This window comes from Chelon labrosus (assembly GCF_963514085.1).
Source record: "Chelon labrosus genome assembly, chromosome: 9".
NCBI classification, from domain to species: domain Eukaryota; kingdom Metazoa; phylum Chordata; class Actinopteri; order Mugiliformes; family Mugilidae; genus Chelon; species Chelon labrosus.
Window position 1 is genome coordinate 2,048,058 of NC_140359.1, and position 15,883 is coordinate 2,063,940.

At 39.8% G+C, this 15,883-nt stretch overlaps 2 protein-coding genes across 2 annotated transcripts; one reads left to right on the forward strand and one right to left on the reverse strand.

The window, feature by feature from the left end:
* Positions 1–6,529: 6,529 nt before the first annotated feature.
* Positions 6,530–9,555, forward strand: mboat4 (membrane bound O-acyltransferase domain containing 4; the record flags this gene model as incomplete). Its single annotated transcript, XM_084551719.1, is given in 3 exon segments — positions 6,530–6,765; positions 8,565–9,513; positions 9,517–9,555. Coding segments are annotated over 3 exon segments (1,224 nt in total).
* Positions 9,544–15,883, reverse strand: coq2 (coenzyme Q2 4-hydroxybenzoate polyprenyltransferase). The gene is made up of 8 exons (XM_084552002.1): positions 15,250–15,883; positions 14,529–14,908; positions 13,664–13,830; positions 13,353–13,474; positions 12,949–13,034; positions 11,508–11,641; positions 10,767–10,955; positions 9,544–10,598 (listed from the first exon to the last, which is right to left on the reverse strand). The coding sequence occupies exons 2-8, from the start codon at positions 14,851–14,853 to the stop codon at positions 10,434–10,436; spliced, it is 1,188 nt and encodes a 395-aa protein (XP_084408128.1). The 5' UTR covers positions 14,854–14,908; positions 15,250–15,883; the 3' UTR covers positions 9,544–10,433.

Sequence of the window (15,883 nt, forward strand, 5' to 3'; positions counted from 1 at the left end):
TTTCTCACGTGCCCTCCTCCGTCCATTGATCCAGAGCAGGAACATAGGGAGGTATCACTCGAGAGTATCTCAGCAAAAGTCCACCATCAACACCCAAACAGTGAATGCTGTGGCTAGGTGAAATAGTATCTGAGAAATTGAAGTTTCTAGACATTAATCCCAATGCCCATAAAGTGACTTAATCAACAACAATCCTTAATTTATTCTCATTTTACCAGGAAAAACAAATCCCTCTAAAATGTCTACATTTCTACATAAAAATTACTTAAATTATTAGCCGGTTTACGCATAAGTCCTGAAAATGTACAAAGGGAACCCAAGAAAAATTAGCATTTGTACATATCTGTAATTTGCAAACATAAGTGAACCCTTATTTTCAGTATCTGTTGTGACCCACTTGAGCAGCAACAGCAGCAGGTAACTTCTGATCTGTCATCTACAGCAGCTTGGAGGGATTTTAGTCCATTCCTTAGTTCAGAACCGCTTGAGACGATTTGTATTGTTATTGACACTATATAAATAAAATTGAATTGAAAATTGAATTCAGTTCTGAGACGTTGGTGGGTTTCCTCACATGAACTGCTTGCTGCAGGTGCTTCCACAACATTTCTATTGAGAGTGAGGAGTTGTCGTCATGGTACAGAGCCCCTCCCCTCTCCGCCATGTTGGCAGGATTCGAGCGGCAAAACAAGATTGTTTACGTGTGTATTAACTCGGTAGTAGAGGAGGTTCTCGCAATTCCGCACTGTAATACCATGCCTGGAACTCACTGCTGCGTTAAAAACTGCACCAGTACCTCACACGATAATCATGGAAAACGTAGGAACAATGGAAGACATTTTTTTAGGTTACCGAAATGGACACAGGGAGAGCAAGTCTCTGCTTCTCCAAATACCGCTGTTTTGCGGTAGGTGTAAGTTTGTCCCTGTAAGGTCCATTTTCTTTCGCCTTATCTTTCTCCATTGCTTTACTCCATTGCTTTACTTTCTTACTCTGTCCCGCCGAAATAATAAACGCGCAAATATTAAAGAGCTCTGGAATGTTTAGTAGCGCCTCCGTTAAGTTCTGAAGGCGTTGCCCCTGGCAACCGATAGCGTCTCATACCATCATGGCCGACCGGCTCAGACCCCGCCCAAATCAACCCAAATCGGCACGTGACTCCTCACTCTCAATCGGATTAAGGTCAGGACTATGACTTGTCCATTCCAAAACATTCATCTCGTTCTTCTTTAACCATTTTGTAGAAAGACTTGTGTGTTTGGGCTTGCTGTCTTGTTGCATGACTTAGTTTCTCTTAAGATTCAGCTCACAGACAGATGTCCTCACATTTTCTTTTAGAATTCACTGGTATAATTCAGAATTCATGGGTCCATCAATGATGGCATGCTGTTTTGCCCCAGATGTAGCAAAACCAACCCAAACAAGGACATTATGATCCTCATGTATGCTGGAATGCAGTGTTGTTTCATCTCTAAATATGAGCCTCTCATTTAAACCAAAAATACTTTGGTCTCATCTGTCCACAAAACATTTTAGTAGTAGTCTTCTGTCTTGTCCTCATGATGATTAGCAAACTGCATACTGGCAGAAATGTTCCTTTTGGAGTGCAGTGTCTTTGTCCTGGCCACTCTGCCATGTACACCATTGTTGTTCAGTGTTCCCCTGATAGTGGATTCATGAACATTAACATGTAGCCAATGTGATAGAGGCCTTTAGTTGCTTAGAAGTTACCCTGGGTTCCTTTGGGACCTCTCAGGCTATGATGTGTCTTGCTTTTGAAGTGATCTTTGTTGGTGGACCACTCCTGTGGATTTGTGGATTCCAAACTCTTTAGAGATGGTTTTGTAACATTTTCCAGCCTGATGAGCAAAAACAACTCTTTTTCTCAGCTCCTCAGAAAGCTTCCACAAACATGTGTTGTGGACATCAGACTTACTAATCCCTAACAAACACAGCACTGAACACTGAATGAATGTCTTGATTGGAAACACTTCTGAACAGATGGACTCTAATGTGGCCTTGAAATGAACTTGCAACCTAGAGGGTCATTTACTTTTGCACCTCACAGATATGTAATATTGGGTCATTTTCCTGAACAAACAAATGCACACATGCACACACACATTTATATCCATTTCATTTGTTTGACTGGGTTCTCTTTATCTATTTTCAGGACTATATAACTGTAGAAAATTGTGATGGGCGCAAATGCTTTTATACTGTTGTCATACTCCACTGCACAGAATAGTACTCCTTCCCGCAAAGCTTGTTGATACCTGTTAGTTTCATCCTTTGTTTCAGTTTTAAAGGGGCGGGGCAGGGCATGCACTTCAAACGGCCTCAAAATTTTCCCTCCAAATGCTGTGGGCCCAAAAAACAGAAACACCCAGTTGAGGAATGGACTTTTCAACCTTATTCTATTTGATTAACAGTCCACAACGGATTTGTCATGACTGTTTTAAAGGGGTGTTATTCGTAATACTAGATTACTTCAGATCGTAAATACTTTGAAGCCATCCATCTATATACAACTTTCTAAAGTTACATTGCCTCTTACTGGCACAGAAGCATAGATCAAGAACTTCACAAATATATTCATATCTGTAACCACTTGATGGTCGCGGGGTCTGCTGGAGCCTATCCCAGCTGTCATCGGGCGAGAGGTGGAGTACACCCTGGACAGGTCACCAGTCTATCGGCCAATTTAGAATCACCAATGAACCTAACACCTGACAGTGGGAGGAAGCTGGAGTACCTGGAGAGAACCCACGCAGACACAGGGAGAACACGCATTAACTATATTAACTATATTAAGTATGGTATTAAGTATAATAGTATAAGTAGAAATGACACTACACTAAAAAAGATAATTTTATGTAAATTTCTTAGATAGTAACATGATGCTTACACATTGGTGCATTGCTATTGATCTAACAATGTCAGATTACTTCAACTGTTAGTACTTTAAGCACCTTTTGCTCATGGTTCTTTTGCTCTTTTATTTGACTAATTAAACTTATTGGAAGGCCAAAATAAACAACAGTGTGCTCAACACTTGGGAGAATCATAAAAGGTCAACAGCTTTCTGATTTTTTATCATCACTTTTACTTCCCCTTGCAAAAACAATAAATCAGAGAGGGGGAAACTGCCTCAGCAATGCTGAGTTAGCAATGTTGCTGAACCTGTTCTGTAAATGTTAATCTGCAACTCTACCAAATCTGATCTGAAAAGAAGCGCCACAATGCGACGACCATTTTAATCACAGTTATTCCATGTGGCGTCTTTGTTGAGCGAGCCACACATGCAACCTGCAGTACAGGGAGCTCCAGGTGGAAAGGCTTAAGGAGGATTTATAAATGCAGGGACTTTACTTGTAATCAGCACAGTTAGCACTGTTTTGCTCCTACTTTTACCTGAGGTCACAAATCTTTCTTCCCCTGCTGCAGGTGTTTTTTTAGGGAGCAGATCCAGCACTGTGTCCAACCCAGACTCTGACATAGTGTTGTGGCTTGAGTGCAGGGTGGACCCAAAATGCAGAGAGAACGGTTGGCAGGTCTAACAAAGGTTTATTTTCAGCTTTCTCAAAAAGGCAAAAACTACAAACTCAAAAAGTTTAAGGTAGCGGTGTGCAGCATGCAGCGGCGACCGGAGGCTGGCAGACAGCAAGGAAACTGATGCAACTTGACAATGGAATCATCTGACATTGGTATCGAGGGTGAACCGGGCTTTTATGGGGTAGTGATTGCAAGATGGAACTTAGGTGTGCTCTGCAGTGATCCTAATGAAAAAGTGGGCCAGCCACGCCTCCGAGCCACCACCTGCACTGCTGGAGAGAAAAAAAAGGAAAACCTGAACACAGCCACAAACTATGAACATAAGACAAAAACTCAAACCATAAACAAAAGACAAAAACTCAAACCATAACACATAGAGTAAATCAAAACTCTTATGAACTTCTGAAACCATTAGCTTTGACTTTACTGTCTAGTTGGGATAGGTTTTGAAAATCACAATATGACATGTGTGACGCTTTTGTATAACACTGGTAGGGAAGTGTCAGTGTCACTGGGAGCACTGGGAAGTGCCAATCTCCAGTTATGCAGACAAGAAGCGAGTGCAGTTGGTGAAGCTCAATGGATCAGAGCAATATCTGTCAGTCAATCACCACTTCAGTCAAGACTGATATATACCCCAAAGCAAACAGTACATCCTAATGTTTCTGGGGATTCTTCAGACTCTTCTGAGTGTGCATGTTAATCTATATGGTTTGTTTTTAATCCTCTGGCAACCAGTGAACTAGTTTCACTGACCAGTATTTTCTCTCTGGGAATCTGTTCTCAGAAACTAAAGGAACCTATTATGCCTGGCAGTTATTGTGTCACAGCTGCTTCAACCATGAATCACCCTTCACCAGAATTTTGGAGAGGAACAAAACATGTTTGTACTTGGAAAACAAAGATGAGTTAGACTCCAACAAGACTAGTTAGAGTGGGAACTGACATATAGTAAGTACAGGTTGATTAAAAGGCACTCACGGTTAGCTACTAAACTTGTATTGCGGTTTAAAAATATTCAATCGTCTGTGTAAGTAATTCATGAATAATAATTAAAAATGTTATTCTTTTTGTTTACAATGATTGAAGTTTTATGTGTTTTGGTAGCATGGTGTAGCTCAGTTCAGACTCAGTTCTTGTGTCTGGTTTTCAAGCTAATGTTTTGGTGCAGGCTAATTTAAGGGGGAGCAGGAAAAACATGCAACCATGGAAAATAACAATAATGTGTTAAAAAATAATCAGTCAGTTCATTTTTGGGGAAAGTTAGCATAAATACAGTATCAGGTGACTTCACGCCAATGCTGAGCAGAGTCAAAGACTAGCAACTAAACTACCTACATAAGGACACTAAACATTGTGTAATGGCTGTAAAATTACACAGGAGTTCATCTTAAATGGTATTTACTGAAAAAACCCAGATACATTTGTTTTCCTATGCTACTAGTTCCCCTCAAACCAAACCCTGACACGGAACATTTATCATAGATGTGATTATTAGTATAAAGCTAGTGGTGATAGACAAGTATGTACATGTAAATAAAATTTGTGAAAGGAAATTATTTTAAATGATCTGGAGGAAAATGTCTCACAATTCTGCACCACTTCTCATCGTATGTTATATTTATATTAATAGTTCAATTCAATTTTCAATGACAGTTTGATAATGAATATAAATAAAGCTGTTATTGACAGCAGTTGTTGAGTTAGCGGCTATATAAGAGGTATCATATACAGGTTGGAGAATGATGCATTCAGGCAGGAGTGGATAACTGCAGGCCATGAAGACTGTTTCATCAAGTGACCGTTTTCATTTCAAGAGTTTGTTGTTCAGTGTGAGGGTTAGGGTTCGACAAGAGTTTGGCTTACAAATGTCACAGATCAGGGTGCTGGTGAGAGTGACCTCTTTTTTCATTTTTTACCTTTCTATCTCTTACTTTGTTTACAATGACTGGTGTTTTGCACGGTGTCAGACAAATAAACCACCAACACTAACTAACTAAAATACAGGACTTGAAGCAGGCCTATAAAATAAATCAAGATAGGGCAGAAATTTCAACCAAACACATCCTGCGTTACACACCTCTGCATTGCTGTTTAATCTGAGGGAATACAAAATCAATAAATACCTTTTTAGTTTGCTATAGCTGCAGAAATATGGACTTGCAAACAGCTTCCATGCACACAGAGTATTGATAACGGCAGACAAACAGAAAAACTGATATCAGAACTGTGTAACTAAAGTAAACAAAGGGTTTACTTTAAAGCAAATCACAGAAGGAATCTTATGGATGGTTGCCCAGCAAAACAAACATGTTACCTATTATATTTATAGTGTCTGCTGTCAGTGACTTTGTTCTTTCTGTGTGTGATATTCAGCCTGTAATTCAGACATGGGCTCCATCGACTGGCTGTGGGAACAGTTTTTAATGTACCAATGTTTTTCACTCCCGTTTGCCTTTTTGTTCTATTTTCTTGCTAAACAGGGACACCTGTCCTTGACATCCAGGTATGTATGATTACAACTGAATATGAATTAACCGACTGATTTTATTATATAATGTACTACATATGCAATGGTAGCTGTCAAGCACCTCTGTAGTGTATTAGCAGGAATTGTAACCCCTGGATTCTAAATACTATATCTATATATAGAGATATCTCTAACATGATTTAAATTGTAGGTTTATGAAGTTTGAATCAATTTGTCTGGGGAAAAGGTGCAGCATTGAATATGTACTTATTTTAATTATTTGAAGTATTTATTGTCTTGAACAAATTTACATTAGTTTTAAATGTAAAATTTCCTTGACACGACTTTCTCTTTCACAACTACACCAAGTTATCAACAGAGCTGCGCCAATCATTTAGAGTTAGCATTGTTATTAATCAACAAATTTCAACTTCAATAATTTTTTTTTTTTTTTTGGTAAATCTTTGCTTGTCACACTTCTGATGCCAACTAATTTAAAATGATATGATCTTCAGGTACCTGTTTGTTTCTGTTGGAGGATGTGTCCTTGCAGTTGTCACCATGGGCATCTACAGTGTGCTCCTGTTTACCTCCACCTCTGTCTTTATTCTTCTCGTGTGCTCTGTGGAGCCCAGCTGTATCCACACCTGGGCGTTGGGTATCCAGATGTCATGGCAAACCTTTTGGCACCTGTTTATACAATACAGAGAATATTACCTGGATGAACCTGTCAGCAACAGGTAGCAATCACAAATTCACTCTTATGCAAGCTATTAAAACATAAGCCTGGTGTTTAAAAGACCAAAACCAGCAAGGAACTGATCTTTTATTCCTCTGAACCATGCACAGACCGCCATTATTCGATACAAACTGTTAAAAACATCTTTTTTACCAATAAAAAAGGGCACTATATCATACTGCTGCAAACACTCTGTAGTTTGCCATTGGACACATTTATTGCTGTTTAGTTGGCATTCACTAAAAGCTATAGTGCCTTTAAAAGGATTTAACCTTTTTAAAAAATAATCAAAGTCAGAAATTTGAGACCCGCTTTTAGTTTTTAGTTTTAGTTTCCTGTCTTCAGTAGTGCCCAGATGACCTGGGGCTGAGAAGTTCAGGAAGATGGAAATTATTCAGTGAGCCTGACTGGTTTTGGTCATTTTCTGCATAAAGTCAGCCTTGTCTGTTAAGTTGACTAGCACAAATACTGTAAGCAATGTTCAGTTTTGCTAAGTTTATCTAATTTCCAACACGTCTACTCTGGATTGGGCATTTAAAACATTTGTTGACCTAACTGAGGATCAAATTGAGGAAGTTAAATACTCCTGTTAGGTCCTTGTGGTCGTCATCTGCAGATTGAGTTCTCTCTCATATGCCCCTGTACTGAAGATGTTCAGGCTTTTCCTGATTTGAAGCACCCCCAGGGCCTAAACTAGAGCAAGGTTATCTATTTAATTAATTTAATTAATTGGAGTTTTTCTTATTGAACATGTGAAACATGTGAACATGTAAAAAGGCCCAAATTGCTTTGAATCAAGGTAAGTATCCCTGACAGGAAATGTGTCCCATCAGTCTACCTTCAAAGATTGTATGAGGCCAGGACCCACTTCGTCTCAGGGGATACCTACACAACTTACTTCTCTGGTCATGAAACTGGGGTTTCCATTAGTATTTAACTGGATTTATGCCAATACATCATTGATATATATCAAAGGCATTTAATCTCAAAGAGCATTATTCAGGTGATTGGTATTAGGTATGACTGTAGATTGTTTTAACCAAAAAGGTTATGGTTTAGCTCAAGAATAGTGCTGGGAGGTTATGGTGTTATGGTCCACGAGCAGGAAGACTAGTCGCCATATATTCACTACATATGAATATGTGAATATGCAAAACGTCAAGTGAAAACTTACAGATACTTCACTACACATGCTATTATTTTAGTCACATCTCTGCAGGTTATACATTGTCAATCATAAACTCAAAATTTCTTTGGCTCAAGGAAAATGTGACTGCAATGTAGTGCACTGTTTGTTTGCAAGAAAAAGACTGCTGAACAAGGACAATGCAACAGTGCAAATGACAGGGACAGCTGGTCAATTCAATTTTATTTATATAGCACCAGTAACAACAACCCAGGCTGAAACCCCCAGGGCAGGCACATTGTGTCCAGGAATCTGACCCTATGTCTCATAAAAACATGAACATGAACACAAATGCAGACAAACTTCGTCTCTGTGTGCCATGAAGCAGAGTGGCACCTCCCTGCCTGGTGTGGTGTTTTTTCCCTGCCCAAGTGCAAAGAGATCTGAAAGCTGTTACAGAAAAGAACGAGAAATGTATGTGCTGTTCTCTGTTGTGCACACCTCCGAGGATAATTAGATGCCGTTTCCGTTTTGACATGATCAAAAACTCCAGAACAGCTACTAAATTACCCAACTGTGAGATTTTGTTGGATGCTTTTACAATCAAGACAAATGCAATGAAATGTTATATACTGAAAACTTCCTTTCTGACTCATATTTCATTAAATGTTCAGATTGTTTTTGGCAGTGTCCTCATCAATGCTGCTCACGCAGAGAATCACCTCAGTGTCAATGGACCTCCAGGAGAAAATAATTACAATCAAATGTAACACATTATCCAAAAGGAAGGCTTGTGTGATGCTTCTCCCTCTCATCAGCTACATCCTCAGTTTCACCATACTGCTTGGTGGACCTTTGTGCTCCTACAGACGATTTGTGTCTCTGATGGAAGGATTCGATCTCAGCTCTCCAACGAGTCCAGTGGGTGTGGTTGTCCTAAAGTTGATGCAGGTGTTAATGCTGGAGTGGGTTAAGTGTTACCTTGTCTATTTTCTGAAAGATAACCCCTATGATCCTTTCAACTCTGGTGTCCTCTATGGGATTGTTTGGACCTGGTGTCTGGCATTGATTTGCAGAATCAGGTATTACTCTCACTGGAAGATCAGTGAGGGCCTCAATAACGCAGCTGGGTTTGGCCTTGGGCAAAAATCATCAGGAAACTCCCCAGAATGGAGAGGACTATCTGATGGAGACTTTTGGACCACTGAGGCATCGAGCCGTGTGTCAGTGTTTGCCCGTCGTTGGAACTTCACCACAGCTTCATGGCTGCGTAGACTGGTTTACATAAGGCGCAAACATTTCCCGTTGCTCATGACTTTTGGATTTTCACTGTGGTGGCATGGTCTGCACTTAGGTCACTTTGTGGGTTTTTTGACCTGGGCAGCAACTGTGGAAGCAGACTATCATATACACCGGTACATGTACCCAAAGAATTCCCAAACATGGAGAAAAATATACACTTTATTAAGCTGGGTGAACACTCAAATGATTGTTACTTGTATTGTTGTAACAGTAGAACTAAGAAATATGTCTGGTTTGAGACTTTTGTCTTCAACATACATAGGTTTGTTTCCACTTGTTAACTTGATTTTACTCTTTATCTTAAAACTGAAAAGACACTACTAGAGGAGTCATGTAAACACATGTGGTCAAAGAAAGCTGTAATAGAAATCTTGGCTTGAGTAGTCTTAGAAGAGGATGCAAGTGTAATTCATACACTTTATTAGTTCTGCATTGTACCATTGCTAAATGAACTTGATTTAAGAAATAAAATCATCAATGTCTAAACTGAAGTTTACTACACTGTCCATATGAATTAAGTTATATTTTAATATTCTCATTGAAATAAGTGGCAGTATCAGTTGCACTGAACTCCACAAGCCTGGGCAGTTTTCAGTCTCTTTTATCACCTCACTTCAATCTTCTAGAGTGTGACAACTCTCAACAACCTGTCTTAAAGGATTACTGGTCAGCATGAAAGTAAATCAGGAATGGGAAGAAGGTTGAGCTAAGCAGCCAGATATGTTCTTAACATTTGGTGGATATGAACAAGGCAATGAGACATGTGGTGTACCAGGTGGCAAAAGAATCATATTGCCCCCTAATGGTGAAAAACCCTTAACTTTCACTGCAGGTTAAAAGTGGCAATCGCAAACTGTATGGCTATTAACTGCTTTCTGTCAAAATAAGTAAGACCATGATGGCTGAGCCTGTGGCCCTCTAATGAAATGATGAAAGTAATTTAAAGTATTTGGAGCTGGATGTCTGTGGCGATACCGTTAATGGAAAGGTGAGGTTCCAAAACACACCTGCAATTATGCTTATTGATGCAGTAGCTGTCAAAGTGCTCACAGCAGAAAGAAACTTGTTTACCAGCAACAAAAACACGTGCTGCAGGTTCAAGTTCAAGATTCAAATTTCAATTTGTGTTTTTTTTTAATACAGAAGTAATTATATCATTTAATATAATGTAAAACCCCAGATGATTCTTTAAATAAAAAAACTGCATTACACAAAATGTTATAAAATACGCTGTGCACTGACTATCTCACTAATGTGGATGTTTCCTCATTCTGCAGTAAAGTCTCTCTTCTTTCTTTCCACAAATTACCAGCAACAATCCCTAAAAATAACAACAGCCCAAGGTTTCTGTTTGAGACAAATTCCTTCCAGCAGTTTTCTGGTTTGCTGATGTCCAGTGTGTAAATCTATAAGAGAGGAAAGTAAGTGACATATATTAATGGGACCTCCATCCTTGAAACTTGTGTTTGGTGTTACTGATTTAACATGTTATATCAATGCACATATGGAATCTAACCCTACTGATACAATTGGCCCAGGCAGCGAGCATTCAGACTCCACATTATATTCCTCACCTGGTGTGCAAGGTGAACGCCCACAGTGGTCAGTACAGCATAGTAAGGGAGAGTCTGTTCCGCATTGACCCCAGCTACAACTAGTCCTGACAGCATGGCCACTGTGAAACCACTCAGCCAAGGTTTAGTTTGTTCCTGGAATTTCAGTGCTGTAGATTTGACTCCCAGCTTGACGTCATCCTCCTTATCCTTGTTACCAAAGACAGACTCAATCAATATTTCATTACTTAGTGACACAGTAACACGAGCAGTGGACTGCAATTGCCAAATTGAAGTAATTAGAAGTTGAAAGAGTAGTTATAGCTGGTACAGCTAACAACTAACACATGCTGGAGTAGTGATGTGTGATATAGGCAAGTCATTACAGATTACAGATTTCCTGAAACAATTACTAAAATCATTTACTCAAAGATAATAAGGTGAAAATTTATAGCATCGGAAAATGACTAATAATTCATTATTTTTTTTTATTGTGTGTATGTTTACAAGAGGCAAGATTACCCTGTTGAGAGTTGTGAACTCACTGTATATGCAAAAAATAATCACTAAGACTGTGTTTTTATCTGAGTGAGTCTATCTTGTTTTGAATTAATGAAACACCATAAATTACTATAAAATTAAAAACTGTGAAAACAGTATCTCCTCTCTACTAATTGGTGCCAACCAGGATAATAAATGAGAAGACACAGTATGTGTATTTTAGGATATAAATGCAAAGCTCTGTGGACCCGCCTACGTCACCTGATGTGCATATATTGTGTCATATATCAGTGTCCACATCACTCCTGAGAAATACAGCGGGAGGCACACGGACCAGTCACAGGAACCCTTAACAGCAGCCCAACCGAGCAGAGCGCCCCAGTTGAAAGTTAGTCCTAAAGAGTGGGGGAAAGAGCAAAATGAGACCAACTTTGGCTCTGTTAATGGTAACAAATATAGTGCTCTGGGGTATTGATCTGGTCAGTTAAGTAGCAGAGGGGGTTGTTCATCAGTTTCAGCTGCGGGCACGCTAGAGGGGCAACAATGAGACGACCCCCAAAACAGGAATGGGTTTACAGTTGGAGGCCACTGACATGTTTTCCTTTCTCATCTTTTCTGACTGTTTTTCACTTGTTTTGTATTTGGCTAGGGTCAGTGTCACTACTGGTAGTATGAGGCAATACCCAGACCCTACAGAGGTTGTACAGGCAGCCCAATGGAAAGGGGCCGTAGAAGGTCCTCAGCCCATCAGCTGGTCCGGTATCTGCTCTTTTGTGCAATAAGTAACAGGATGAGCACTGCCAGAGCCCTACAAATTGACCTCCAGCAGGCCACTGGTGTCAATGTCTTTGACCATCAGAATCAGACTTCACAAGGATGGCCTAAGAGTTTGATGTCCTCTAGTGGGCCCTGTGCTCACTGCACTGCACCATGGAGCTTGACTGGCATAGAACACCAGAATTAGCAGGTCCAACAGTGCCGTCCTGTGGCTTTTACAGATGAAAGCAGGTTCACCCTAGCACATGTGACAGACATGAAAGGGTCTGGAGAAGCTGTGGAGAACGTTATGTAACCTGAAACATCATTCAACATGACTGGTTTGGTGGTGGGTCAGTGATGGTCTGGGGGGGCATATCAGTGGAGGGACACAAAGACCTCTACAGGCTAGATAACAGCACCCTGACTGCCATTAAGTATCGGGATGAAATCCTTGGACCCACTGTCAGACCGCTAGTGCAGTGGGTCCTGGGTTCCTCCTGGTGAACGACAATGCCCGGCCTCATGCGGTGAGAGTGTGCAGGCAGTTCCTGGAGGATGAAGGAACTGATAAAACTGACAGACCCCAACGCTCGTCTGACCTAAGTCCAATAGAAGACATCTGGGACATTATGTTTCAGTCCATCCAATGCCACCAGGTTGCACATCAGACTGTTCAGGAGCTGAGTGATGCCCTGGTCCAGATCTGAGAGGAGATACCCCAGGGCACCATCAGTCGTCTCATTAAGAGCATGCCCCGATGTTGTCAGGCATGCATACAAGCACATAGGGGCCATACAGACTATTGAGGACCATTTTGAGTGGCTGCAATGAAAATTTAGCAAAAACAGCTCAATAGACTAGCCTGCCAGTGCCAAATAATTTCCTCACTTAGCTGTGCATTAAATTTAGACGCAGATGCCACATCATTTTGCTGAGCACATACCTAACACCAACTGTGGCCAGTAGGTGATCCTCTTCATCAGTGGGTAGATGATGACAAGAGATAACGAAGAAGCACCCAAAGCAATGCTGTTAAGACAATTACAAAGTAATGAATAAAACTAAGCATTCTTTTACTGATCTATTGCATCTGCGTATTAAGACACTGTAGCTCAGCTATAAATGTCACCTGCTAAACAGTCTTTATGGAAGTATCACTACCTTTGTTACCCTCAAGGGCAACATCAGTGGCAACATCACCCACATCAAGTGCCTTAAAAGTGTTTTTGTCTAACTTATCCCGGTTGCTTCATGTTTCTGTGTTCCTTTTGCACATGAAGCTGAAACTGAAGATCAATAAATATTCACATGCACAAACTCGTGATTACACTGTCTGCTTCTGGGTACCTGTAATAGTTGAGACACAAAAGAATCCCAAGTGCAAGAGAGAGCTGCCCTCCCAGGAAGACTAGTGCCTGCATTCGAGAAATCTCTCCTGATGCAATGGGTCGAGAGGATGTCCTGAAAACCTGCACAGAAACATCAACACTTTCCTTCAGTCAGGGCTGAAACTAAATTAGGATTAATAGCCTCTTGGACTATTATTTATTTATTTATCTAACACTGGATTTACAGTTAAACACATATAAATAAATGTATAAATAAAGCAGTAACATATGTTTCCAAAACCTTTGCAAACGTATTTTAGTTCTTCATACTTTTTTGTCAAAGTCTTTATCCCACATGTCATTGATGGTGCAGCCAGCTCCTCTCATCAGCAGAGCACCTGTACCAAACAGAGTGAGCATGCCCAGATCTGGAAGACATCCAGGGTCCGCAGCGAGAGCAATACTCCATGTACACGGGAGGTACAGCAGCCATGTACCTGAAAGAGATGCAATTAAAGTGAATTTAAAAAGGGATTAACATCTGATCAAGAAGAGAGGCAGCAGAGAAATGAATTCCCAAGAGCGGTAATATGCTTGTGACAGTTTAACAGTGGTCTGGAAGAGTATAATTGAAATAACATAACACTGACAAACAGTTTTGGCTGCACTGAAGGTGTGTAAAAAACAATATGTGAGCTCCCTTGCTCTTCAAAATTATTTGTGCATATTTATTTATCATTAAAAAAAAAAACATTATTATATTAAGAACCATTTCGGGTTTTAACCATATGTATCTACAACGCTCGACCTGGCGTTAAGTGACATACATTAAGACTTTTTCCCAAAATATTTATTATATTGATTATCAGTGATCAAATATGTGCATCAACTTTACAAGCCAACTGGTGAAGTGCCAATTTTACCCATCAGTTAATAAAAAGCTCATAAAAGGAATATAGTTGTAGGTACTGTAGATATATGTATCGGTGTTTAACCCTGAAAAGTGCAAAAAACTAAAATCGTACTGCGTTATTTAGACTTCCTGTTTTGTAATAAAAAATACTTTTTTTAATTCCACAGATATCTGAATGACTAACACAGTCACTACTGTTTTTACAACCTGCCAATACAAGCTATTTCATAAACTGAATGTATCCATATATCCGTAATTTTAATTAAAAATGAATGTACAAACCAATAGGTTTATCCAGCCTCATCAGTCGTAGGTATGGCTGGACATGCGCTGGTGCTGAATTCACAATAGTAGCAGCTGATAAACTGAATGATCTTCTCCCATTGTGATGCCTTTGACATATTTGGAGTGACGGATGGACTGCTCTCTGTCGATAAAGAACTCTTCTCAACACACTGGACTCTGAGTGGAGACCATATTTGGTCCTCATTCCCTCATTTTGGATGAAGCGGTTTGAGCTGACGGACAGGCACGGATAACAAGTTCCATGGTGAATTCTCCTCAGAGCGTTCAGGGTTAACTGGCCGGTCAGCTTGGCTTGGAGCATGGTGTGTCTCTGAGGTCATATGAGCATTTTCTGTTTTACTCCAAAATTGTCACGCCTGTACACACAAATGAGAACAAACAGTGGTTAACAATGGCTTTTTACAGAGCTCTGACTTGCTACCACAGGCATTCCTTTTGTGCAACAGTGAATAAGCTACACAAACATGTGTCCCAGAAAGCTGCCTCCACTGGAATAACAGCGTTAAATGCCGTAACAGACTGAAAGCTTTAGCTGTTAAAGTCAAACAACATGTCAGTACAACAAGTAGCGAAGCTATATTAGCTATTAGCTTGCTAGTCTGATATGTCTATCTTAAATTAACTATTTTATTTGACGTATCAACTTCAATTTGTACTAAAAAGAAACGCGTGTGAAATTACTGTGAAAGAAACTTACTATTACTATAGGTTATAGTAGAGAACATTTAGTTTTTAATGAAGGCTAGCTACAGCACAGGTGGCTATCAGGTCACTGCTGTTGGTACTCTCATGTATTTCCCTGTTGTGGTACGTCCCACATCATTGCTCTGGAGGAAACAATGTCAGAACCCGGAACCAATGCCTATAGCAGAGGAAAAAATATATTTCGCCTTTCAGTCATGTCATAAAAATGGGATTTGTTTTTATTATTTTTTTTTTGACAACCAATAGGATACAATGGACACTTTTTTGAAAGTTTCTCGTATTTAGGATTTCAGAGCTGTTATCGAAATGTTAATAACAATATTGGCCATTCTTAGAATAGAGAATATAACCATTGCAGTTGTTTGGTAACTCAGTTTATGGCAATATAATTCATGTTAATAAGAATATGTCACATGCCAAGAACATGAAACAACGTAGTCTATAGGAGGAACAAAGGTGTTTTTTGAATTACAGACTTTCTGCAATATATATATTGACCCGCTTTGAACCAGAAAAATAGCGAAACCTAACCATTTACGGTCAAACTTTTCACAATTAAGCAAGATTTTGTCATTTTGCTCTCGCATCATCTACTTAAAAATAATAATAAATAAAAAAATACACAC

Bases quoted from the DNA above. Each gene is read 5' to 3' on its own strand.
- coq2 (XM_084552002.1), bottom strand. From the start codon at position 14,853: ATGCTCCAAGCCAAGCTGACCGGCCAGTTAACCCTGAACGCTCTGAGG. The intron at 13,475-13,663 runs GTATGAAGAACT...GTTTCTGTGCAG, and splicing joins ATAAAGACTTTGACAAAAAA to GTTTTCAGGACATCCTCTCG. The intron at 11,642-12,948 runs GTATGTGCTCAG...CCCACTCTTTAG, and splicing joins CTGGCCACAGTTGGTGTTAG to GACTAACTTTCAACTGGGGC.